General features: G+C 39.6%; 1 protein-coding gene across 1 annotated transcript in view; it reads left to right on the top strand.

Annotated features, from left to right (window-relative positions):
* The window catches only part of CDKL5 (cyclin dependent kinase like 5), a 150637-nt gene that overhangs the window by 66981 nt on the left and 55786 nt on the right, over positions 1–27870 (top strand). The window contains exons 5-8 of the mRNA XM_077816462.1: positions 12480–12525; positions 14620–14756; positions 18192–18312; positions 19556–19615. Of these exons, the coding sequence (XP_077672588.1) occupies positions 12480–12525; positions 14620–14756; positions 18192–18312; positions 19556–19615 (364 nt within the window). The remainder of the gene's footprint in view (positions 1–12479; positions 12526–14619; positions 14757–18191; positions 18313–19555; positions 19616–27870) is intronic.

Consider the following 27870-nt stretch of genomic DNA (forward strand, 5'->3'; position numbering starts at 1 on the left):
TTAGCAATTTTTGAAAGCTGCTGAGGGAGATAGGATCACAAGTCCTTTGAAAATCCATTGGATATGTACTCCTAAATCCCTTAATTGTTTTTGGAAAATCTCTTCTCTAGTTTTTGTGGATCCTCTCTGTTTTAAGATGCTCCAATGAAACTTAAAATAATTTTATAAAACAACCAGCAACTGAGGTGTTGAGAAAAGATAGGAAACTTAATTCGTATGTCCAGGGCATGAGGTTATTGGGCAGGAAAACAGATCAAATCTGTAAACAGTCTTCCTAAAAACCCATTAGTGATTCATGTAGGTCCAGTTAATGACGTGGCCTTCCAAGAACCTGAATCTTTACTAGCATTTATTATTAGTAGCACTTCTTTTATTAACTGGGAATTGAAAAAAGAAAACACTTCCCTGTGTTAGTACTGGGCACATTATAGTTTAGGATGTAGTGATGATGGAAAAATGAATGTATCAAATTAAAACTCCCAAGAAGGGAGGAAAAAAGTGGTAACATTTAGGCAACTGGATTCTGTCTATTGAATTTTCAGCTGAGGTGTATTCATCTTTTTTCTGCAAATATCTTTATTTTCAAATATCTTTATATTTACCCAAATTACAGCATTCATGATAAGCATTCCTTTATAAAGGGTAAATAATTTCATCTCCTTATTGTAATGGTACTGTAGGACTCTGGTGAGACTTACGTAGGGACACTGGTTAATTTTCATTATTTAAGTTTTCATTTGGTTATTTGTGGGATAATTGACAGGTCATTCCTGCACATTTTATTGCCGCAAAAATGCGATATTTGTGCAGGCCAGAAAATCACATGCAGCACTGGTTTTGTTTAGAAAGGCCATTGGGTCAGGAAGATATTTTTGACTGAGTTCTGTTGTTGGGGTGGGGGGAAGAGGGGAAGGGATTTTGTTCTTTTATTTTTATTTTTTGGCTATTTTGTGACAAAGTAAATGTGCCATATGTAATCCTAGTTTAGTGGACACTAAGTGAGATTGCAAGCTGTTTTTATGTTGTGAATTAAATTTTATGGGTAATAAATATATCTCTTGTGTAATAATTCTGATTATACTTTTTTTGCGGAAATTAAAAATGTGTTTTTAATTCTTGACCTGCAGACTCATGCTTCAACTCATCCAAGATGTGAATTAATCAACCACTAAAACATGCCATGTCATGTGTTAAAGCTATATTTATAACTCTTTGTGTAAATGTTCAGTGTGATGCATGGAGTATGATTGGTGCAGCTCCTATTAACACTGATGGGTGTGTCACAGCTACGGCTCTATGCGACATGTTAAACATCTAGCCATGATAATTTCCATTCCTAATCTTGTCACTCCTTTTATGTACAACCTATTCCCTCAGTTAGTCACTTTAAAGATTCACTCTGTTTAATCAGTATTGAACCCTTTCAGTGCTTATTTATTCATTCCAGTTCCACCCACAATATAGGCAAGTAATTGGAAGGTCAGAGCACACATTGCTTTCTAATTCTGAGGAAAGGGAAATGGATTACCTCTTCTCTTGTTTTCTTACGGCTGCTAGTATAAAAGCCATAGTGTGTGTGTGTGGAGGGGGGGGTGGTGGTAATATGCTTGCAATAATAATACACAACTCCTACAGGCCATTTTCTTTCCTTCAGCATTTAATTAATTTCTCCTGATATGTGCATAAAAAGAGTATTCATCACTTGTACCATTTAAAGCAAAAATGCAAAGTTAAGAAAGACCATTGCGGTATAGGGGGAAACACTGAATCCATGCCTATACTTTAAAGAAAAATGGAACCAACTTGGAAATTTTAGACTTCATATTTATCTTTCAGGAATATTTTCATGTGTACAGGTCTGGTACCCAATATTTACTGCGGCTTGTTAGCTGTTTCAGAAAATAAAGCCATTGCATCATAATTTGGCATGACATTTGTGGCATTAATATTTACCTTTTTGACCTACGCTATACTGATTTAAGATTTCTGACCTGAAGCCAGTGGCCTGTATGGCACTGTAAAAAAAGATAGGACATAAAACAAATCTTAGTTTAAAAACTGCTTAACTGATTACTGTACCACCTTAATTTTAATTTTGGCTGCTTAACTAAAGAAAAGGACTTGAGAGTTGAATTTAGTTTTATAGCGTTTTATTAAATAACCTTAACAGCAACTAATAGTATAGGAGATAAGATGACAAACTAGTATTGATTATGATTTGGCTAACATAAACTAGAAAATTGGTTGATATAACCATTTATGGTTTCAGAATCAAATCATACAATCACAACAGAAAATAATGCAGTAGAACCTCAGAGTTACAAACACTTTGGGAATGGAGGTTGGTTGTAACTCTGAAATGTTCTTAACTCTGAACAAGTTATGGTTGTTCTTTCAAAAGTTTACAACTGAACATTGACTTAATACAGCTTTGAAACTTTATTATGCAGAAGAAAAAAGTTGCTTTTAACCATCTTAATTTAAATGAAACAAGCACAGAAACAGCTTCCTTACCTCATCAAATCTTTTTTTTACACTTTCCCTTTATTTTTTAGTAGTTTACATTTAACACAGTACTGTACTGTATTTGCTCCCCCCCCCTTTTTTTTTTGGTCTCTGCTCCTGCCTGATTGCGTACTTCTGGTTCCAAATGCGGTGTGTGGTTGACTAATCAGTTTGTAACTCTGAGGTTCTACTGCATACTCAATCACTATGTTGGGAAGGTGAATTGTGTTTAGATTTTGCACCATGTGTCCGTCAGAATAGGGCCTCACTTGTGCCAATGGGCTATCGACGCCTAGATTGCTAACACAACAGGGGGCGAGAGGGCTGGGGAAAGAAACCAATCCTAAGATAAAGCATAAGACAATTTGGTCAATTTCTTATGTCAGTTCACAAACATCTCCTTCCCAATGAATCTAAAGTAGTCAACCCTTTTAATCTACTTCTCCACAAATTATGTAACCCCAATATCTGACTAACACTCTTAACTACCTAAGATAAACTCCTACATTTATAACAGACTGTATAGACTGAGTGCAGTTCAAGAAGCTTGTGCACTTTGGTCTGTTTTATGTCTGTATACACCTAGAACTTGGAGGGCAGTTTGAAACCATTAACTATGGTAGATACATGTACAGTGTTCTACAATCTTCGTTAACAACAGTAACTGCTGTTTCAAATCTACTTTACAACAATCTTGATTGGAACCTGTTACAAAAGAAGAACACACACTAACTCTGTGACCATCTTTAGAGCACATACTAGTGTATGTACAATTCCTTACTAATTAGCTGCCTGGTTTGAGGAAGCAGTCAGATGACTGATTTGGGTCAGTGCCCAAGAGAAAGTCTGTGTTACTTATCACCAGATCTTTGCTCAGCTGTCAGCTTTCACATGCGGGAGTTCACAGCAGGAACGAACGCAGGTGGAGTGAAGGATGGGCATGACACTAGTCTTTTCCTGGTGTGCTAGTTGGCAACCCCGAATTACTGGAAAATAGAGACAGTTAAAGATGCCTACATCTGAGATAGGTACTTGATGTCACCAGGAAGACTCCCAGATGCCTGGCCCAGGACCTCAGTCTTCTCCGTTCCAGGTGTATTTTGGCTTTCGGGAAGTGATGTGCTGAAGGAGACAGGCTGTTTTATCCCATTTCTGCTGGGTAGTCCAACTTGGTTCCTCTTCTTGGAAGTGCTGGTGTGGACCAATCAGATGGCAACTCATATTTCTTCTGAAGAACAGTTGTTCTCTCTCACTATCCAGTCATGGAATAAGGCATCACCTTTTGAGTACTGGCAACTGGGGCTGGAATTTTCCAGTCTCTTTGTGCAACATATCTTGTCAGAACTGCTTGTATAAGACAAATTGGCCATAGCTGTTGGTCCAACCATCTTGGGACATACCTTGAACACTATCTGGTTTATTTTTGTCAGCAACTTACCTCCACGAGTTGGTTTCATTGCGCCCCTCTGCAGTGTATTCCTGGGCCAACTTTGCAATTATGCTTGCTCAAGTTGCATTTCCTCCATCAACTCGCTGCTAGCTGTGGAAATGTCCAGTTTTAAGTTAATAGAATATGGAACTTTTATATAAATTATATTATTCTCTTTAAACATGTTTTAACTGTAATTATACAATGCAAAGCCACTTCAAGAACTGTTGTTCTACAGAACAACTATATAAATCTTCCACTTCTGTTCTCCTTGTTTTAACAGCAATGGTGAGTCCTTGGTAATATGAATGAGCTGAGTCTGTGCATTATTAATCACAGTTACATTTCTGATTATTCCACTCTGTGATCAAGACATAATTTGTTTTTCAGTTTTTATTTTCTGTCTCAGCACAGGTTTATTTCACTTACTTGATAGCATAAGCTTGATTGGCTACATTAGCCTAATTTCAGTTTGTCACTAAACTAAAGTAAATCAGTGTGAAAAACTCCCTAGTGGGATTGCCCTGCCATTAAAGTTTATACTGCTTTGCCCAAACTGTATCACTTTTAGTTGGCTTCCCTTTGATACATATAACTTCATTTAATCACTGTATTAGAGTCCATCAAGTTCCCTATTTTTCTCTACTGTATCAGGCAACATCATATAATATCTTCACGTTTGATATAATTTGTACACCAACAGTACATTCTTGTAAAAGGCTGCTGCAACTCTAAGTTTCATCAGACAGAAGAAATCTTGACATTAGTGCTTGAGATTTTTTCTCTCAGCCTTTTGTCCTATATTTTCTAAACAGCCTGTGTGACTGGGCAGTTTATAAACAGTAATAACTTTGGGGGCTTAGTTTCTAAAACAGATACCCTGAGGTACTAGCATTATAGTAAAATAAATAGTTTTCTGAAAAACATCATCTTAGCTATATTTTTTAAGGACTTGTTTCCTGCTCTGTGCCTGATGTCAGAGCTGGCAGATGGGTCATTGATACCTAAAGAGAAACTTGTTTTACGCCATTAAAACATGTTCATATTGATTCTTTCTTAATCTAGGACTTTTCTGCCAATCCTGACATGAGGTTCAGCTTGGCAGGTGTGACATGTCGGAGAAAGAGAAGTTAAGGTGGTAGGACATGTTTCTCTATCCAGACAAAAAATGGCCACAGATTCTGCCACCCTTGCTTATATTGAGTAAAACTGTACTCCTTGATTAGTCCCACCAGTGACATTAGGGACTTTTCTAGGAAACAGATGAAGGAAACAAGTTAAATTTGTTTCTGACACAATTGAAATTTTACATAATTAACAGGAAATAAGAAATGAGGTGACACCTGTGCTTTCAGTTGTCATGTTTCATGACTTACTTGGGTGGAAACATACGAATGCTTTGGTACTAGGAAATTTATCTGATTCATAGACTGTAAGGTCAGAAGGGACCATTGTTATCATCTAGTCTGACCTCTTGCACCTTGCAGTCCACAGAACCTCACCCACCCACTCCTGTAATAGACCCATAGCCTCTGGCTGAATTATTGAAGTCCTCAAATCATGGTTTAAAGAATTCAAGTTACAGAGAATTCACCACTTACACTAGTTTAAACAGGCAAGTGGTCTGTGCCCCATGCCACAGAGGAAGGCCGATCCTCCTTCTCCCCCCGCCCCCCCCCCCCCCCCGCAGTCTCTGCCAGTCAGAGAAAATTCCTTCCCGACCCCAAATATGGCAGTCTGTTAGACCCTGAGCATATGGGCAAGATCCACCAGGATTTTTACTTGGGAAAAAATTCTCAGAGCCCTCCCCATCTAGTGTCCCATCTCTAGCTGTTGGGGATTTTTGTTACTGGCAGTCACTGATGGACCATATGCTATTGTAGGCTGTCCTATTATACCATCCACTCCATAAATTTTTCAAGCTCAGTCTTGAAGCCAGTTAGGTTTCTCCACCCCCTCCAGCTCCCCTTGGAGGGCTGTTCCAGGACTTTACTCCTCTAATAGGGATCCTGCACCAATGATCAAAAAAGGATATTTGATCATAGATTCCAGACATGCACCATGTGCAGAGTTCAGACTTACTCACCACTGTTGAAGAGGACATGCAGGTGAATGAAAGACTGTAACAGAGGTGGATTTAAGCAGTAGGCCACAACTGTATTATCTTAGCCTCTATCTCCATTGTTATCAGTTCACCCCCTCTCATGTGCCAGACATTTAATTACAGTCAGTGTGCGATTAATGGGCTCAAACCATGTAACCAATAATTAGTGGAGGACCTTCTTAAACATAACCTAAGACTCGGCTCGTTTTTCAGTTTTCTCCCTTGCCTTGGTCTGTGAAGACTTCAGATCTCCCCTTCTCCTTACAGGTAGGGTTGCCAGGTTTAGTTGGACATATTCCTGGAGGTTTCATCAAATGACATAATCTTTAATTGAAGATCAATCTTTAATTCCTGGAGACTCCAGGACAATCCTGGAGGGTTAGCAACCCTATTTACAGGTAGAAGAACCCCCAGCTATATCCAAGGTCTTGCTGGCCCTTTTAGCCTTCATCTGCACTCAACACTGGTTGTAAATCGTAATGAACTAAACATTCCTATTGTCATAAATATAAAGGGAAGGGTAAACCCCTTTGAAATCCCTCCTGGCCAGGGGAAAGCTCCTCTCACCTGTAAAGGGTTAAGAAGCTAAAGGTAACCTCGCTGGCACCTGACCAAAATGACCAATGAGGAGACAAGATACTTTCAAAAGCTGGGAGGAGGGAGAGAAACAAAGGGTCTGTGTCTGTCTGTATGCTGGTCTTGGCCAGGGATAGACCAGGAATGGAGTCTTAGAACTTTTAGTAAGTAATCTAGCTAGGTATGTGTTAGATTATGATTTCTTTAAATGGCTGAGAAAAGAATTGTGCTGAATAGAATAACTATTTCTGTCTGTGTATCTTTTTTGTAACTTAAGGTTTTGCCTAGAGGGGTTCTCTATGTTTTTGAATCTAATTACCCTGTAAGATATCTACCATCCTGATTTTACAGGGGGGATTTCTTTATTTCTATTTACTTCTATTTTTATTAAAAGTCTTCTTGTAAGAAAACTGAATGCTTTTTCATTGTTCTCAGTTCCAAGGGTTTGGGTCTGTGGTCACCTATGCAAATTGGTGAGGCTTTTTATCCAACATTTCCCAGGAAAGGGGGGGTGCAAGTGTTGGGAGGATTATTCATTGTTCTTAAGATCCAAGGGTCTGGGTCTGTAGTCACCTAGGCAAATTGGTGAGGCTGTTTACCAAACCTTGTCCAGGAAGTGGGGTGCAAGGTTTTGGGAAGTATTTTGGGGGGAAGGACGCGTCCAAACAGCTCTTCCCCAGTAACCAGTATTAGTTTGGTGGTGGTAGCGGCCAGTCCAAGGACAACGGGGGGAATATTTTGTACCTTGGGGAAGTTTTTGACCTAAACTGGTAAAGATAAGCTTAGGAGGTTTTTCATGCAGGTCCCCACATCTGTACTCTAGAGTTCAGAGTGGGGGAGGAACCTTGACACCTATATTACCTCCTCACATTAAAATTCCTGTTCTTACTCCTTCTAACCTAAACTGTGACTGCACAATGCTGCAAGGAAGCCAAAAAACCTTCCGGATCCCTGTTTATTTGGGGCAACTGGAAAAAATTCTTTTCTGATCCCCAAAACAGGCAATTAGTCAGACTCTCACCATCCTAAAAACACAGCTCAGTATGCCTCAAATATAGAGGGTGGGAGGGGGCAGCAGTAGCAACAAGATAGCATGTAGGTGCGGGAAGGCTTTCAATTCAGAGAGAGAACTGAGAGTCCCAGCTGGCTCCACTAATTGCCCCCTCCCCATACACACACACACACACCTGGCCAGTAGAAGGCAGAGAAGCCCCTCCTTGAGACAAACACCCACATGCACATTGAGACACAAGAAGGAGCTTGACCACAGAATGTCTGAGCATGACCTCTTCCCCCTCCCAGGAGCTGGCCCATTCCTTTGTTTGTCAAACCAAGTTTTCCCCCTTTCTGATGAGGCAGGGAGAGGCAACCCCAGAACTGACAGTCTGCCTGCCTGCATTGAAGTGGTGTTAGAGAGCTGTTGGGTTTCTGCACTAGAAAGGAAGCATGACTACTCTGTCCTGGTCATGTGGGTGGAATCCACAAAGGTCCCTTCAGCCCAGACTTAGGTGCCTATCTCCGAGAGAGGGTCAGGACTCTACCCCCAATCAGCATCACCTATTGACTGACTTAGGTGGCTCTTGTGGATCCCATTCCTAGGTGCTTTCTCTCTCCCTTCACAGGGAGTCTAGGTGCCTAAATTGGCTTTGTGGGTTATAGTGTTGTTCCTGTGATTTCCTAGGCACCTAAAAGTTAGGAGCAGGACACTCAGCATTGCAAAACCTCAGTCCCTTCATGGATCCCACCAGTGGTCTCATGGCGTATGGGCAGCCAGTTCGCATCTGACCTTTCCTACAAATAGAAAGTCAAGTGTATTCAGCAGCATTTATCTTTAGTTGCATAATTATTATAAGTTTGTACTTTTCCTGTAGTTTTTTATAATGCTGAATAGTTGCAATTGGATAATATATAGATGTCTATGTGATAGCTGAAGGCACCACTGATGTTAACAGGCATTTAAGTACTGCATTATGCTATGTATGTGTCATCTGTGGCTTTCATGTCTTCATAATGTTATAAAGTTAAATACTGTGGCTAGATATTTTGTAAAGGGCTGGTTAATTTTGTCCCTTTATGACAAATGTAGCTAAGATAAGAACAGATGAATGGACTCAAATTTCATGCTTCAGAGTATAAACTGATACTTGTAGAGGTCAAAAAGATATCCACTATTCCATTTCCTGCATCACAGCCCTCATTAGGTGTTTTTTTTCCCTCTTGGAAACCTTCTAAGCCTCTGATGTACTGATGCAGTCAGAGGCAGGATACTGGCCTAGATTGTCCATTGATAGGAAAATACTGCATTTATTCTTGAGGGACTGGGTCTTCTGCAACTTGTGCAGCAAGCTAATTCCTAAGGTAGATCACACAGTTAACAATAGAGTAATGGTTCCTAAAAACCTAGATAGATAAAGAAAAGTTAATTCTCAAGGAGAAAAGATACGTTATCAACACAGTTCCTCAAATATCCTGCTGTTTAGTTGCCGTTTCTACTGTTGATTTGTTTTTTAAATTATTTAATTATGTAATAATATGAAGTTCCTCTTAAATATTTAATCATTTTACTCAAAATCCTAAACAATAAGACAGAGGCAATTTGTTACATGCTCATTTTTAATTACTTCATCGTGATAAAAACTAAATTGTTTTATAAGCAATATAAGTAAAAAGAATCCCAAGATGAAAATTTGTTAAATGTAACAATAGATTCAACTTCTTAACTTGTTGAGATACATTAATAATATGATTTCCAGATAGTATGCATGAGAAAAGCCCCTCATTTGAAAACTCCATGCCTCTTTGTGAGCCTTGCTGAAAGTAGAATAAAGGCCCTGATCCTGCAAAGAGTTAAGCATGTGCTCTATGTACTGTGAAGAGTCTTGTTGAGTGCTATGGGATTACTCACAGTACGTACAGTTAACCACTTGCAAAAGTCTTTGCTACATTGGAGCCTAAGTACATGTTTACTTTTTTCTCAAAACAGTGCTTTAAATAATTATTCAAAGTGTACAGTAACAGTCAGCAGAGCAGCCTCCATGAATAACTTTGGTTTTGCAGAAAGATGGCTCTGTAAGGTGGATGGATGTATTTGACACTGAGATCGCTCATGGGTGATGTTACAACTAGTAAGAACAATTTGCTCAATTTAGGTTAGACTAACCTAATTAATGAATAATTAATTTATAATTAAATGTATGTGTGCTGCTGTATTTGAAGTGAGAGATACAAACTTCTCAGAATGCAGTTCTAACTACAATTCAATATTATGTCCTCAGCCTTGTCATCCCTTTTTTCTGTAATTGGTGAGCAGAGCTGTTTCTTGATCAGTTTTCTCATTTCAGCTGGACTTACGTAACGCATAAGCTTTCAAATTAGGCCAATATATTTCGGATGCGTTTTGGCAGGACAATGTACTGTGAGAGATGATCAGGAACTAACAGCAAAAATGATTTCCACATGAGTTGCTTTTGTTAAATTAACTTTCCTCATGAGGCCATAGTCGGTCATTAAGATCAATGCACAACATAACACTTACATGGTATTTATACCAAATCTGGCATGGTGATCACAAAATTAATTTATTGCCACATGATTATTTATTTTGTTTTTACATAGCATGAACAATATGCCTGATGCTTCATAGGGTTGCCAAGCGTCTGGTTTTCGACCAGAACAACCGGTCGTAAAGGAATTCGGGTGTCTCCGATCAGCACTGCTGACGGGTTGGTGGTGCAGCAGGGCTGGTGGGCTCTCTGCCCGGCTCCATGCGGCTCCCAGAAAGTGGCAACGTCCCTCCAACTCCTAGGTTGAGGGCCAGCCACGGGGGCTCTGCGTGCTGCCCCCGCCCTGAGCGCCAGCTCCACAGCTCCCGTTGGCTGGGAACTGTGACCAATGGGAGCTGCGGGAGCGGCACCTGTGGGCAGGGCAAGTGCACAGCAGAGCCCGCTGGCCAGCCTTCAGCCTAGGAGCTGGATGGACATGTTGCTGCTTCCCGGGAGTCGCCTTAGGTAAGTGCCACCCAAAGCCCGCACTCCTGACCCCCGTCCCACACTCCAGCCCTGAGCCCCCTTCTCAGAGCCCACACCCCGCTCTCCCTCCACTGCCCCAGCTCTGAACCCCTCAGCTGCAGCCCGGAGCCCCCTGCTGCACCCCAAATCCTGCACCCCCAGCCAGAGCTCTCACCGCACCCTCCAAACCCCTCAACCCCAGCCCCACCCCAGAGCCAGCGTATCCAGCCGGAGCCCTCACCCCCTCCTGCACCCCAATCCCCTGCCCCAGCCCTGAACCCCTCATTTCTGGCTGCACCCTCAAGCCCACATTCCCAGCTGGAGCCCTCACCCCCTCCTGTACGCCACCCCCCCCAGCCCAGTGAATATGAGCAAGTGAGCGAGGGTGGCGGAGAGCGAGCGATGGAGGGAGGTGGGATGGAGTGAGTGGGGGCAGGGCCTCGGAGAAGGGATGGGGCAAGGGTGTTCAGATTTCTGCAGTTAGAAAGTTGACAACCCTTTCTAAGGCAGCGTAAAGGCGGAGTGCCCTGAACTTCTGGCTCTGAGCATTTTATGTTTCTGCACTAACAGCTCTAAAATAAATATACCACATCTTTTTTATTGATTTGAATATTGCTAATATTAAGACTTTCATAAGGATTTCAGAGGACCTGAGTCCATTCCCACTGAAATAAATGGTAGTCTTCCAACGTGCTTTTATAGACGAATAAACTGTTCATTTAGGATCACATATTGTGGACATTTGGTGACATTGAACGACAGAGAGCAGATGCTTTAATAATTAGTTGTGTGCGTGTTTTCACATTTGTAAATATAACAAGTATGAACATGTTCCAAAATGACTTAACTGTTTTGCTGCTGGCCCCTAATTCAGCCTCTGTACACTGACAGACTTCAGGATTGTGTGAAGTGCTGTTACCTCTCTGGAATATTGGCATTTTAGAAGAGATGTACTACTACATTTGGTAACGTAGGGACTTTCTTGTAGCAAGTTGCAGCATCCTATACAGACAAATACATGAGACAGCAAGTAAATCTTTTATATTCATATGTGTCCTATGTCAATAGGCTGTATATTTGTTTTAGAGGGTATAGGATGCTCCAGTGGAAATAAACTAGAGATGTTCAGGAGTAAAATGGGTACAATGTGGTGAAGATCAGTTTAGATGAGACTCCTTTATGGGTGCAGAGGCAAGACTAGATGACTCAAGAGGCTCTTTCAGGCTGTGTTACCTGTAGTTCTGAGGTAGGCACACAGGCCACCATTTTCAGAAGTGACTAGTGATTTGGGGTGATTAGTTTTAGCTCCCCAACCTTGAGGTACCTGAAAGGGGTCTGATTTTCAGAAAGCACAGAGTTCCCACCTGCTGAAAAACTCTCATACCTTTTAGGTGTTTCAAGTTGGGGACCCAAAAGCACTAATCAGTCTTGTAAATTTTGGCCATCAGTTAATATTTTTACATTTGGGTGTACAAATATAGGCGCTTAAATCCATATTTGATTACCTAAATAAGTGGCCTGACTTTCAGAGCAGCTGAGCAATGGGAGCTACAGGTGCTCACTCCTTTGAAAACAAGGCCATTCATTTTATGTATCTGAATATGCATTTTTGGTGTCTAACTTAAGAGTTTCACATTTCAGTGTCTAATCATTGCATATTTGTTGAATAGGCTCGTATACTGCAGTTGGCCGAATCATTTAGATTTTTACTAGATTCTGTATTCAGTCTTTTTTGCTTTTGTGTGTTTTTTGCAAATGTAAAATGAAAACACTGTATTTAATCTGGAAATTTTATTTGATCCAAGTGCTCAGAAAAAATCTTGCCTTTCTCATCTCCTGTTTTGTTTTTGTTTTATAGGAGACACATGAAATTGTGGCTATCAAGAAATTTAAAGACAGTGAAGGTAATTGCTTCCTCTGTGATCATTTTTGTAAATAAACATGTTGCAGATACTTGATGAAAATACAAGACCTCACATATGAGAGATGACTTAAAATGACAACCTCGATGATGGTGCGTTAGCTGTACTAGTGTCCTGTGCTTTGATACATCAGCTCCTGTCTGAAGGCTAGACTGTGTCCTTGAACTAGGTTGCCACACAAAGGAATAAGCTCCATCTCCCAATCCCTACCTTCCTCTCCTGTGCAGACATATTAGCATTGCCTGGATTATGGTGCCAGGCAGAGTATCAAGAGTAGGGACTGGGGTGGATACAGGATAAGGAAATGAACAGAGCAGAGGCTCTGTCCCCTACTGTCCATGCACTGACTGTCAGAGCTGGCCAGGCACAAACAGGGGAGTAAGTCAAGTGTGAAGTGACTTTCTTCCCCACTATAGATCAAAGGGGTAGTGATTGAGGAATTTTTACCTAAAGAGGCATAATTCCTTCCTGGGATGTTGCAGCTATGTCCCACCACTTAGGCTGTGTTGGCCTAATGACTCATTATAACCTTAATTATATAGCTCAAAAATGCTACCCGTTAGATTTTGGTGAATGTTTTATCTGTGTTGTTTGCCATGGGATGTGGCCATGAAGATGCAATTGGTTGTCAAGGATGTATCAGGAAAGTTAAATTTACCTCTGTGTTACTTAATCCAGTGCAAACTCTAAGCAACACCAAGATGCCTGGATAATGTATTCAGCAAGTCTTTTAGCTTTGTCATTCACAAGTCCTGTTTTATACCCAAAGCAGAAAATACTGGCTAAAATGAATTGTGATGATCCCTATCAAACAAATCATCACAATATTTCGGAATAGTTTTTTCAGGACTGGAGCTGGCTGTTGAAGAGAGAACCCTGTCTTAGAAAACAACTCTCTGAGCTCTCCACAGGATGTTTATTCTGCTCAGATTTCAGGAACTACATTGAGTGGCTTATAAACACGATTATCTTTCTTTCTTTTTGTCAGTAAATGTCAATAAGTGTCATAAATCAACATAAATTTCACCGTACATATAAATTAATAAAAACCAAAAAAGCTTTAAACCAAACATCAATATAATCCACTGAAATTGTTTTAAGAAACAGAATGTTGTCAAGCCTTACAGTATGGAAGACAACTGCTGGCTGGCTGGCTTTAGTTAGTTAACATTTATACTGCATTATTGCCCAGAGAACGGCCAGGTCAGGGCCCCATTGTGCTAACTTTTATAGGAAATGACAGTCCCTGTCTTAAAGAGCTTAGAATCTAAAAGAAGTCTAAGATTGAAATCCTAGACTCCATAGAACAACAGGTTCAGATCTTTATACATCAACTTTAGCCCTTCCACCTTCTGAGATAGATGAATTGTGTATCTGTATCATTGAACACTATATTGAAAGTCTTTTGTGTGAGACCTTTAGAACAGAAATTCTGTGGGCTCTGCATTGCCTTCCTTCCCATGGCTAGTAGAGATCTATGGTACTTTTCAGAGTGGTATGGGTTTGTCCTTAAATCGTTGACCAAAAATGACCCTTTTTCCCCATTGTTTGCAGTGTGCTAGGCACTGAGTTCCCATTTCATTGATGATGTCCACTGTGTACGCATAATTTGTAACGCATGTTAAGATTCTTCAGGATGAGAAGCATGTAAATGCAAACAATTATCGGATAACCAAAAATTTGAAGAGCAGTGGGGTGAGGGATATCAAGTTTACACATGATTGTACAATATTTTCCCTCTTCTGATGCAGAGCCAGCCAAGCAGCAGAGGGAGCCCAAGTTAAATCATAAACCTTCGTCAGTGGTATCAGAGAGAGAGAAGTGTGCAGGGATAATTCTTTGAATGTTTAAAACTAGAGTGCTTGAAGTCCATTATAATAGTTGTATATGGGGACTGGCAGATAGTTATATTTAGTACCCAAATCACTTAAATAGTTTACAGTTTTTTAGATGGCTTTTTACTGTGTCTACTGAATATTGTACCTTAGTGTACTGATTGTTAACCTTGATTACTAAGGTTCTTGTTGCTCTTTGCTAAATTTTGTTTTACCACACTTACCATTGTTTATATTCTAGAAAATGAAGAAGTCAAAGAAACCACTTTACGAGAGCTTAAAATGCTTCGCACTTTGAAACAGGAAAATATAGTGGAGCTGAAGGAAGCCTTCAGAAGAAGAGGAAAATTATACTTAGTGTTTGAATATGTGGAAAAAGTGAGTTGATCTTTTACATCTTTCAAGGCAAAATCATCAAGTAATTTATGAACAATAAATACAGGGATTTGAACACTAAAAATGAAAGTATTTTAATGTAGGAATGGGAAACCAAGAAATTAAATAAAATCTAAACAGAATGTATATATCGTGTCCCTTCTTCTGTTAAGAAAATTACACAAATGACATTAGTAATAATGTTTACATAGTACAGTGAAGCAGAGACACAAAATCAAACAAGCATTATTAGACTGGAATATGTGTCATTTGAGAGAGCGTTATTTGTCTGTGTTTTTTTGCCCAAAGGTCCATAAACCAGTTTAATTTGAAGGTTGAATGATTGTCAAGTGTTTACCTCAAAATTCCTTCTATAGTGTGTTTTCCAAAACAGGAACATAGATTGCTTGTCCTTATGTATCTGTTGTTTCTTTCTCTTTCTCCTCTTGTTGTTAAAAATTATAAGAGTTGCTCTTATAATTTTTTTTCACATAGAAATCTAATCTTTGGAAAACGGTGTGAAATATTTGAAACCAACTAAATTGTAGGACCTCTCAAAATCTCCTTATGACTGACTGACTTAAATTCTTTCCATTCCTGACAGCATCAGAACCCATTCCACCGTTTTCTTTCTAGCCCCTATATTAGCACTCCTTACACCTTAGTCTGCTTCTCAGGAGAGTGAGCCCAGGACAGACTAGTTCTCTGCTATTTCTGTAAGCCCTCTAGGGCAAGAGTAGGCTGTAACTCTCTATTCTAGACTCTGGTTTCTGTCTTTTCATTTGAAAAAAAAAAATCCAACACTTATTTTTGCTAAAAGCCTTCATCTGGCCTTGCTCTCTTTCCCTATCCCTACACATAATTTTATGTCCTTCTGGTGCTGTGCTGTGGACCAGGTGGGAGCTAGTCGTCCTCAGTTAAAACATCCCCCTATCTATAGTCCTTCCCTGCCCTCAGCATTTGTTGCTAACAATGTGTGCAGTGCTCACTGAATGAGTATTCATGAGACTCCTTACCACTACCTGCTTGCCTTACCTGAGGTAATAAAGTGATCATGTGATGTGATCCGAAACATCCAGGGTGAGATGACGCTAAGTCTATATTGCATATTCTGGTTCTTTTGTCCATGTTCTTTGTCCATGTTTTGTGACGCACTATCTGACAATCAGTTAATTCCTACTGCATTAGGTCCTCTGTAGCCTTAATGTCTGGATTCTAAAGTTCCTGCTTTAATCCACTTGTGCTCACTATGATCAGTGCAGTCTTCTGTAAGCTAAGCGTGTGTGTGTATAAAAATATCGATATGGACTATGCTGTCTATTTAGTTATATTTGTAGTTATTTACTTTATATCATTTTTATTAATGCTGACATTGCTAAAACTGCTATACCAAAAATACAGAAGACCAGCATAAGGAAAAAGATGAATATTTCAACTGTGTATTTTAATAATCACATATTTTGAATTAATAATAAATATCAAAGAGACTACAATAGGTTGCACATGCTTCTATTATGCATTTCCTTACTACGTTAGGAAGGAAGTGTATTTTTGTGACCCAACATTACTTTTTATTAATGTAAAATTATATAATTGTGAGGATAGCTGCTATGCATAATTTTTCCTTGATATCATTGCTGTTGTAATTATTCTCTTTATTTTCAATTACACTTAACAGTTTATAAATTATTTTTGCTTTCAGAATGTGTTAAATGGATTCCACAATCCCTTACAGATATTTTTCAGGGCCATGATAAATGTGTAGGCAATTCTTATATTTTAAGTGGGGAGGAGGGAGAAGAATTGAAGAAAATGTTTTACAGTTAGCCAATTTCTGTTTAGCCTCTCTGCTGGTTGATGGCACATTTTGTCCTTTAAAGAGTATTATCTCTGCAATACTAAAATCCAGATTACACTAATCCAAATTTAACTAGTCGTCTTTTTCCATCATCTCTTTAGTTGATGATGTCAATGAACATATAGGATTATGCTTCACCCACTTGATACTGCTATTCTTGTCCAGATTTGAACACTAAGGAATTTACTGTCCTATTTGTCCAGATTTTTACACTACCTCCTAGTGAACAGTACTCTTGACTAAATCCATTAGAGTGTCTTAATAGACATATCTGTAATCATTTGTCCATATTCTAAATATGGATTTAACAAAACCCATACCCCATAGTCTTAAATTACTAAATCTATCAATAAATTGAAAAGCATTCAAGTGCCTTTGGAATACTACCATATTTTTTTAAAAATACTTTGATTTTAGTGTATGCTTTGTATTTTGTATACTGTATATATATATTTTGTATATATTATTAAGACCGCTTCCAAACTCAAAACTAGATTGTAGCATAGAAGAAAATGTGCATCAAAGGTGAAGTGAAATGCTTTTGTAAATTGTTAAAATCCGTGTAAATTCCCAAATCAATAACTGTATACTTTATGGAAAACAAAATATCCAAAAATATTATTTTCAATTTTCCAGCACTAGGATCAGAATTTTGTGTTTCCCTTGCAAGCACCATAAGCAGTGATTAACTATTGGTATATGTTCAAGTAATGGTACTTCAGGCTTTTGAGGCTGATGTTCTCACATCCCTCTTCCTACCTTAATGAAACTCTCTTCTGTACTCTAGTGAGCAGCTGCTGCCTACCATCCATTCAAATGGGATTTAGCGTGGACAAATCTCTATTGTACATTTCTGCACACAAAGTTGATTGTGAGGTAGCAGGCCTTTGCCAACATAATTGAAATCTCAGGCCTTAGCTGCACATGGGTTTTGAACCAGTATCACTATTTGGGTTAAGGGGTCTTTTTTTTTTTCTACTGAAATAGTTACATTGGTACAACCATTTAGTGTGGACAGTTATGTCAGTGTAAATGTGCCGTATACTGCTACAGCTTATTTGCCCTTCCCTATAGGAATATGTAGCTATGCAAGTATAGTTAAAGCAGGGTAATTTTGTCTAGACAAGGCCTTAGTATGTGAAACTGGTACAGCTGGCTGAAAAGTTCAGGAAGCACTGGCATAAACTATTGCAGGATATTTAGTATTTTCTCTGCTTTAGAGAAATGTTCATGTTGTCACATCATGCAGGGGAATTCTGTTCTAAGCAATTATTTGTAAATAAAATGAGCTCATACTGAATATTTTTAGCAGTTTAAATCTATAAGTCTGCTAATTATTTGGGGGTTTAAGCAGTTCTATTTTAACAAGAGCTTTTTGGTTCACCTTTACAGTAGATGGTATTCACTAGATCTTTGTCTAGAATGAAAGCAGGCTATATATATGGCTAGATTATGGCCTTTGGATGTTAAACTGCTGGTTTGCAGAGCTAGATTTATGGCATAATTTATGGTACTTTAGTCTGTTAGAATCATAGTATGGGTCAAACTACTTAATTAATATCTATATTTTAAACATTTAGAATATGCTTGAATTGCTAGAAGAAATGCCGAATGGAGTTCCACCTGAAAAAGTAAAAAGCTATATCTACCAATTAATCAAAGCGATTCACTGGTGTCATAAGAATGACATTGTTCATAGAGGTAAGTGTGTATAGCTTTCCACATGGAAATGAACCCCTTGTAGCAATTTTCTTTTTACAGGAAAATAGCTACAGCTTGTAAAAAGTATCATATATGTGTTTGGATTTACTTTAAACAAAAAGTTTCCTTTAAAACAAACCATATTTAAGTGGGTATAGAAAAAGTATTTCAATTTAGCTAAGCCCTGAAGTCACCTAAGTGACTTCAGATACTGTCAGATAACTACCTATGCAGATAGACTTCTCTTCAAACAAGACTGCTGAAGTTTCTCCCTAGAAGCCACCAAAAGCATGGGAACCTAAGACTACTTTAAAATGTTGTTCATCAATATAAAAGGCTGCTGTCTCCTGGGTATCATTAGAGACAAAATTCTACCATTTGCATCATGAGACAAAATTACAATGGAGACCTAGCCAAAGGAAAAGGAATTATGAAAATGTTTATTAAGACTCACATTTTCCCCTCCTGCTCTTTATTCTTTATTATTTGTGTAACACATGCTGTAAGGTGTGACTTTATCTAATTTTGTTATGTTCTTATTTTATAAAGCCTTGTTTTCCAGTGTGGTTCTACAAGAGTGTTTTTTGTTTTTTTTTTTTTTTGCTTTTTTTTTTTTTTTGTTTTCCAATGGATGATTTCAATAATGGAACACAAATAGAGAACAAAATGACTTATAAATGAAATTAAACAAAATACAGGGGAGAGAACTTTTCTCAAGTACATTGTAAACGTGTAACTACTGTATACAGGTTGCATCTACTCAATAGGTACTATACTAAATGTATCTGAGTAAACAATATGTTTATGAAACTAGAGAGCAAAAATATTTCTAGAAGACAAACCCAATGAGCCCCAGAAGGTAATTTTAAGTGTACAAATATTGAGCTTACATATCCTACATTTTGCTAATAAACTGGGTAATTAAATGACATTTCCACATGTACAAGTTGATTTTGTACCCTTGCATAAGTGCAAGTGCAGATTTACTCTTCCCATGTTTCTTTTGAGAAATTTTTTAAAAGAAACCACAATACAGAAGCTATGAATTCTTCATGTTTAGCAAAGTACAGGATTGTTTGAAAATTAGTTTTACAGATTACAAGTACTTTCTACTATGGTCTATTTTTGTTATCACTATGATTAAGTGTAATTCTCTTACAATGAAATGGTGTTTAGGAAGTTGAAAATTAAAAATGGACATTAGGAACTCTTACTTTTTTTTTCTCCTACTCTGATATTTTAGATATCAAACCAGAAAATCTCTTAATAAGCCACTGTGATGTTCTGAAGCTGTGTGACTTTGGTAAGTTGCCTACTTTTTATTTTTTGAAAGAAGCACTTTTTACCTTAAAAATTCCACATTGTTTATTTGTAAGTTCTCCATCATGTGTATTTTGAGCACATTTTAGTGGTCAATATTCATGTTTCTGGGTATCACATTAATTTGTAAAGATCTCTAACCTTTGATTTGGACCTGTTGTTAAGTATGTTTTTAAATATACTCATTCTATAAATAAAATATGGGTTCCCAAATATAGGTTCCTGTAATATTCATTTTCTTTTCAAGCATTGGCAGAGATTTACTTATGTGCAGTTCAGAGGATGAATTAACTGTGTGGACCCATTTGGCCCACACATCAGTAATTTTTCATTACACTTTGTTGTATCATAAATAATTTAGTATGTTGAATAAGTATTGGTTTCCTGTATATAAATGGCTTTTGTGGACTGCCTGAAATACATGAAATAGTATACCATATTACAAGATGCTACATATGTTTTTAGGCTTGAAAGAAGAAAAAGTATGATATTGTATTATTTGAGAAACCATATGTGATCATATAATTAAAGACCACACTGTGATAGTGTGCTCAGGAGGCAGACTTATGGTCATGTGCAATTTTAAGTACGGCATTTCCTGACTTGAGTGCTTAACTATGCCTGTTTAGGCTCTAATTCTGCAAAGCCTTAAGTACTTGAGCAACTTTACACACATGAGTAGTCCCTATTGAGCACTAGTCAAGATCAGGGGCCTGTTTTGCTGGGTCCTTTATTAACACAGAGTAAAACACAGTTGTGTCCATAACGAGTTTACAGTTTTGTTAACCCAGTCAAATGAAAACCAATTTTATAGGAGTACTCGGGGGTATTCCTTGGTGAGGGCTACTTCCATGCCAGTTGCCAGTCAAACCTCTTTAATTTTGGTCAAGAAGAGGAGCTGTTCAGAAAATAAAACTCCCCCCAAAAAAACCACAAACCATTTTTGCTTAAACATGCTTTCACAGGCAGCTAGTCTCTTTTTAAAGGGAGATGGGCCCTACCCTTATTTATGACACACAGCTCACCTCCCCAAGTTGAAAAAATGAGTAATGTCATGTGACAAATGGATCATGTGACTAAATCAGGCATCTGGGGTTATAACAGAGATGCCTGCGGAGAGCCAGAGAGGCCTTGGGCCCTCTCCACAGGGAGACTTCAGATAGGGAGTAACTGCTTGATAGGGAGCAGAAGGATGGTGCGAGCAGCCCTACACAAAGGCTCTTCTTAGCTCCTAGGGACAGTGCCTGAGCTGTTCCAAGTCCCTGTTCCAACCAGCAAGGCTGAAGTGTAGAAACATTTGGCTGAAGGAAAAGCCAGGGAGTTTTAGGGAGTTTTGTTTTCCCATTTGAATTTTGTGAATAAACTAGATCTCTAGAGGTGTTATTGCATACATGAAAGCCTTTGTGAGTTACTGAGCAGTCCAAGAGGGGAAACTGGGGCAGTGGCTAGGGTGTGCCAAAACTGGATAGGCAACAGACACTACACATTCCAACAAATGTTGAGCCCAGAAATCTTTAGTCAGAACTGAGGTGTCTTTTACACCAGAAAGGAATCCATAGCCCTGAAAGGACGGAACAGTTTTGTAGGGAAATGAAAATCCAAGCAAATGTGTTCATGCTGGTGGTTTGTCCAAGTCCTCCGTAACACACCCCTTAGTTTAAACAGTACATAACTCTCTTGTACTCGCCTCCCCTCCCAGTTGGTACCCCTGTTTAACCCCTATGCTTTGACTACACATGTCTAGGTTCCTTCTCACTTAAATTTTAAAAAGTAGGAACAAGATGTGTCTGAAGGGGATGAGAGACTCCTAGCCTAATGAGGTGGTAAATTAAACATACTCACCTCTCTTTGGATGTCAGTCTCAGGCTCCTAATCAGTTCACAAACTTGTCTGCTGGACGAGCCCGCATCTGAAGGAACAGAAATGGACACCGTGTCGAGTGAAGCTCAGGAGTTTATTATGTACAGTGCTGGCGGAGTGTCACTTTGCTTATTAGGCTCAGAGACCCTGCAAAACAATTTATTACCATAGATTATATAGGATGCTTATTGAGCGGAGAGAAGCGACGGGGTGGGAGTTCCCAAGCCCCTAAGATAGGTTCTAGCAGCAAAACAAGATAAGAGCAATAGGCCAATGGTCTAAAAGATTACGTAATGGCTCCGCCCATGGCTCAAATTAACATATTGCTAACACATAGGTAATTACCCTCAAACTATTTCTATTAAAGAATATAGGTTAAATCCTAATTTTGGGGTCCAGGGGAATGAGGTAGCAGCTCTCCTGGTTGCCCAACAGGTACATTCCTGGACATTTAAAGCAAAAAAGCAGTAATTAGTATTTAACAACAACAATAGTTTATAGTTTTACCTTTGCATTTCTGTGAACTGGGATTGGCGTACATCTGTGAGGGGAGGGTGTCATTACTCATGTCAATCATGTTAGGCCTCTCCCTGAACTCTGTTCTGGCATCTGTACCAGGGAGTTAAGTTTGAGGCCCTTCTCAGCGCTTGGTGTATCTATAACTCGTGATAAGGACACCCAATTACAGCTTACCATCTGGAGTCATGCTGACTCTGCTTATCAACTTGAAACACACAAGGTTGTTTGTCTACCCCAGCTTTCTCTTAGCCACGTATTGTTCTTTGTTAGCTAGCCCTCATGCCACAGACCAAGCTGTGGACTCCAGGCCTCTATGAAAAGTTCCTAACAGAAATGTTAGTGAAGATTTTACATCCATGTTAAATGGATTATGGCCCTTTACTTTGGTTCACAGCTTTGCCACTAAGAGACAGATAATGATGAATCCGGGCTTGTCTCAAGCAATTATGCTACTTCATATAGTCCGTAAGAACAATGATTTTATTCCCCATAAGTAGTGGCCATTAAGTAAAAAAGAAAGCCATACCATAATTCACTTATAGTACCTAATAGCTTTTATGTTAACTCTTTTTGGATTTATATAGGTTAACATGCTTTGAATTTTGCTTTGTATTTCAGGTTTGGTTGAACTGAAATCACAAAGGAAAGCTTATTTGATTTTGCTTAAGTTGGAATTAGTTATAGTAGCTTCACTCAGTTTTACTACAAAGAGACAATGTTAGACTAGGATCAGGGGTAGTCAATAGATGGACTGCAAACGAAATCTGGACCACCAGACACTTTTGAACAGGCCCAAACATCTTTTTATTTACTTATCATTATTGTTGTTTGTTTTTAGTACTTACTCTGGAGTCTGGATCTTGACTATGTCTTGACAAAGAAATTTTGACCTTGACCAGAAAAATTTATTACCCCTGTATTAGATTAAGCCATTACTTAATACAACCAATTTCATTAAGCGTGCTTTTATTGCACTTTGTAACCATATAAGTTTCAAGCACATATTGCTAATGTACTCAATGCTTTTTTTGCCTCTGTCTTCACTAACAAGGTCAGCTCCCAGACTGCTGCACTGGGCAGCACAGCATGGGGAGTAGATGGCCAGCCCTCTGTGGAGAAAGAGGTGGTTAGGGACTATTTAGAAAAGCTGGACGTGCACAAGTCCATGGGGCCAGACGCGTTGCATCCAAGAGTGCTAAAGGAATTGGCGGCTGTGATTGCAGAGCCATTGGCCATTATCTTTGAAAACTCGTGGCGAACGGGGGAAGTCCCAGATGACTGGAAAAAGGCTAATGTAGTGCCAATCTTTAAAAAAGGGAAGAAGGAGGATCCTGGGAACTACAGGCCAGTCAGCCTCACCTCAGTCCCCGGAAAAATCATGGAGCAGGTCCTCAAGGAATCAATCCTGAAGCACTTACATGAGAGGAAAGTGATCAGGAACAGTCAGCATGGATTCACCAAGGGAAGGTCATGCCTGACTAATCTAATTGCCTTCTATGATGAGATGACTGGTTCTGTGGATGAAGGGAAAGCAGTGGATGGATTGTTTCTTGACTTTAGAAAAGCTTTTGACACAGTCTCGTACAGTATTCTTGTCAGCAAGTTAAAGTAGTATGGGCTGGATGAATGCACTATAAGGTGGGTAGAAAGTTGGCTAGATTGTCGGGCTCAACGGGTAGTGATCAATGGCTCCATGTCTAGTTGGCAGCCCGTGTCAAGTGGAGTGCCCCAGGGGTCGGTCCTGGGGCCGGTTTTGTTCAATATCTTCATAAATGATCTGGAGGATGGTGTGGATTGCACTCTCAGCAAATTTGCGGATGATACTAAACTGGGAGGAGTGGTAGATACGCTGGAGGGGAGGGATAGGATACAGAAGGACCTAGACAAATTGGAGGATTGGGCCAAAAGAAATCTGATGAGGTTCAATACGGATAAGTGCAGGGTCCTGCACTTAGGATGGAAGAATCCAATGCACCGCTAGAGACTAGGGACCGAATGGCTAGGCAGCAGTTCTGCGGAAAAGGACCTAGGGGTGACAGTGGACGAGAAGCTGGATATGAGTCAACAGTGTGCCCTTGTTGCCAAGAAGGCCAACGGCATTTTGGGATGTATAAGTAGGGGCATAGCGAGCAGATCGAGGGACGTGATCGTTCCCCTCTATTCAACATTGGTGAGGCCTCATCTGGAGTAGTGTGTCCAGTTTTGGGCCCCACACTACAAGAAGGATGTGGATAAATTGGAGAGAGTCCAGCGAAGGGCAACAAAAATGATTAGGGGTCTAGAACACATGACTTATGAGGAGAGGCTGAGAGAGCTGGGATTGTTTAGCCTGCAGAAGAGAAGAATGAGGGGGGATTTGATAGCTGCTTTCAATTACCTGAAAGGGGGTTCCAAAGAGGATGGCTCTAGACTGTTCTCAATGGTAGCAGATGACAGAATGAGGAGTAATGGTCTCAAGTTGCAGTGGGGGAGGTTTAGATTGGATATTAGGAAAAACTTTTTCACTAAGAGGGTGGTGAAACACTGGAATGCGTTACCTAGGGAGGTGGTAGAATCTCCTTCCTTAGAGGTTTTTAAGGTCAGGCTTGACAAAGCCCTGGCTGGGATGATTTAACTGGGAATTGGTCCTGCTTCGAGCAGGGGGTTGGACTAGATGACCTTCAGGGGTCCCTTCCAACCCTGATATTCTATGATTCTATGATTCTAAGGATAAGTGCAGGGTCCTGCACTTAGGACGGAAGAACCCAATGCACCGCTACAGACTAGGGACCGAATGGCTAGGCAGCAGTTCTGCGGAAAAGGACGTAGGGGTGACAGTGGACGAGAAGCTGGATATGAGTCAGCAGTGTGCCCTTGTTGCCAAGAAGGCCAATGGCATTTTGGGATGTATAAGTAGGGGCATAGCGAGCAGATCGAGGGATGTGATCGTCCCCTCTATTCGACATTGGTGAGGCCTCATCTGGAGTAGTGTGTCCAGTTTTGGGCCCCACACTACAAGAAGGATGTGGATAAATTGGAGAGAGTCCAGCGAAGGGCAACAAAAATGATTAGGGGTCTGGAACACATGACTTATGAGGCGAGGCTGAGGGAACTGGGATTGTTTAGTCTGCAGAAGAGAAGAATGAGGGGGGATTTGATAGCTGCTTTCAACTCCCTGAGAGGTGGTTCCAGAGAGGATGGTTCTAGACTATTCTCAGTGGTAGAAGAGGACAGGACAAGGAGTAATGGTCTCAAGTTGCAGTGGGGGAGGTTTAGGTTAGATATTAGGAAAAACTTTTTCACTAGGAGGGTGGTGAAACACTGGAATGCGTTGCCTAGGGAGGTGGTAGAATCTCCTTCCTTAAAAGTTTTTAAGGTCAGGCTTGACAAAGCCCTGGCTGGGATGATTTCATTGGGGATTGGTCCTGCTTTGAGCAGGGGGTTTGACTAGATGACCTCCTGAGGTCCCTTCCAACCCTGATATTCTATGATTCTATGATTGTCCTTTTTTGTCTAGACTAGAATTTAAAGGTGTGATGTTAGATAATACATGCAAATTAATACATAGTAAATGTGTCGTGTAGACAAAGCTAAACTGGTCTAGTTAAAGCCTTGTCTATGCTAGACATTTTCAATATATTAATTAGCATATGTTAGCTAACATGTGCCAACATCACACCTTAAATCTTAGCATAGACAAAACCATTAAGAAATGGATAATTAAGACCGTATTTTTTACTGTGAGGTTTTTTAAACATGGAATTGAGAATATTGAGTCTGGTATGTAAACTGTTCATGCCTAAATAGAATTGAATGAGTTATCCCCCTGCACACTGGTAATGCTATGTATGAAAGTAAACATGGATCATGTAGGATAAAGGGACTGATACAAAAGTGACTGAAATAATAATAGGCGCCAGGGGCTGGTCCCATTACTTTGTCCAGAAGATGCTTGGTACACTAATCAGAAAAGCCACTGTATCCTCAAAGTATGGCCAGAGAGAACCACAACTGCATTAGCACACGTATACACAAACCCCTGCACACTGCAAAAATAATAGTCTTATATCCTGTCGTCTTTTTCACTAAGGTGCAGTGGAGTGGGGACAGAACAGAAATGTTACGTTAATTGCATGCAGATGTTGTATGTACTGGTGGTTGGCTCCTTTTATTAAAATGCTGTGAATATCATACCACCTGTGTCACAGTACTGAAAAAGCTGTCATACATCAACATGCTTATGCACCACATGATGGCCAATACTATGCAGATATCAGGAGACTGTTAGGACTAGTGGCTCTGGCAATGGGGTGGAAATTCGATCAACACAGCTAATGCACCAATTGGAATGCCAAAGTGCTTCCAACGGTAGTCAGGTACATCTGTTGCAATCAGTCTACACTCAAAACTGTTCCTTTCTTCATTCCTGTTGGCAGAAACTATGCCCACACACAGGGCTGGATTAAGACTTTTAGAGGCCCTAAGCACTGAAAAGAATTATGGTACCCCCCAATATGTAATTCAAAATACAAACAATACTATACCGTAAAATAAAATTTTATTTTTCGAAATGACACAAAATTTACATGTATGCTGAAATTAAAATAGCTTCTTTCTGGATTTTCTGCTTGCAAAATTCTGGATAAAATCATCGAAGCTGACTCGACGAAGCATGTCCGCTTCCATACACAATAGGGAAAGTGAATCAAGTCTGTCCTGACACATTGTTGTTCTCTGAGGGTTTTTTATTCTTTTCAGCTGAGAAAATGAGCATTCTGCCGAGCAGTTAGTAATCATCAATGTTAGATAGCGCATCAGTAGTGTGATCTCTACATTTGGAAATACATATTGTATTCCGTCTTTCAGTATTGTGTCATGAAGATCAATGTGACTGAATTTCATGTTTCCTGTTTCATTAAACTTTGCGTGCATATAACAGTGGAATTGCCGTACTTCTCCACAGAGATTCATGTTCAAGTCAACAGGGTATGAGTCAACTAGGGAACCTTTTGGGAACCTTGTGAATATTGTTAGTCAGATAAGTCCATATCGTTTAGAAAAGAAAATCTACTTGGTACTTCTTTGTAAACTTCACCTCTCCTCTTTTATATGAGCTTCAAGTGTATCAATTATAGTATAGCATAGTAAGTAGATATTGCAAAATTTGATTCTAGGATTCAATGCTGTTTCTGTTGCACTGCTATCATTTGCTTGTTTTTTCCTGATTTGCTTGTGGGACTGGGCTTCTTTGTAGATCGTATCAGACAAGATATCTTTTGATATGTCTTCAAATCTTTCGAAATCATTCCTCAAAGTGTGTAAGTGGTCTGCTAATGATTGACAGAGGTCTGCGCATGTTTTCAAATCCAATTCTTTTTCTTGGAGAGCTTGACTTTTGTGTGGTAAAAGTGTAAAATTTCATTCCACATGGTCAACATGAATACAAACTCTAGTTCTTGCATCTTGTTTGCAAAGTTTTCTGCCTCTGATATAGTTTCTCCCTTTTGTGATTGGTCTTCAGCTATACTTCCTAATGCATCCACAATCTTTGAGTAGGACTCCAGAATTGCACTTGTTGCCACTGCATGTGCCTCCTAGCGAGTATTAGAAAGAGATTTCAAAACACGATCATTGCCCAAATATGTTTTAAGAACTGCCCATCGGTGTGTTGAGGCAGAGAAAAATGTATAAAGTAACTGGACTGTTGAGAAAAAACTTACTGCCACCGGACAACAATCAACAGCACTGCAGCCAACAAGATTGAGAGAGTGTGCAGCACATGGTATGAATATGGCATATTTGTTCTGTTCTTAAAGCTTCTTCTGCATTCCTTGATAATGCCCTGACATGTTGGCAGCGTTGTCATAAGACTGACCTCTG

This window comes from Eretmochelys imbricata, chromosome 1, assembly GCF_965152235.1.
Source record: "Eretmochelys imbricata isolate rEreImb1 chromosome 1, rEreImb1.hap1, whole genome shotgun sequence".
NCBI classification, from domain to species: Eukaryota; Metazoa; Chordata; order Testudines; family Cheloniidae; genus Eretmochelys; species Eretmochelys imbricata.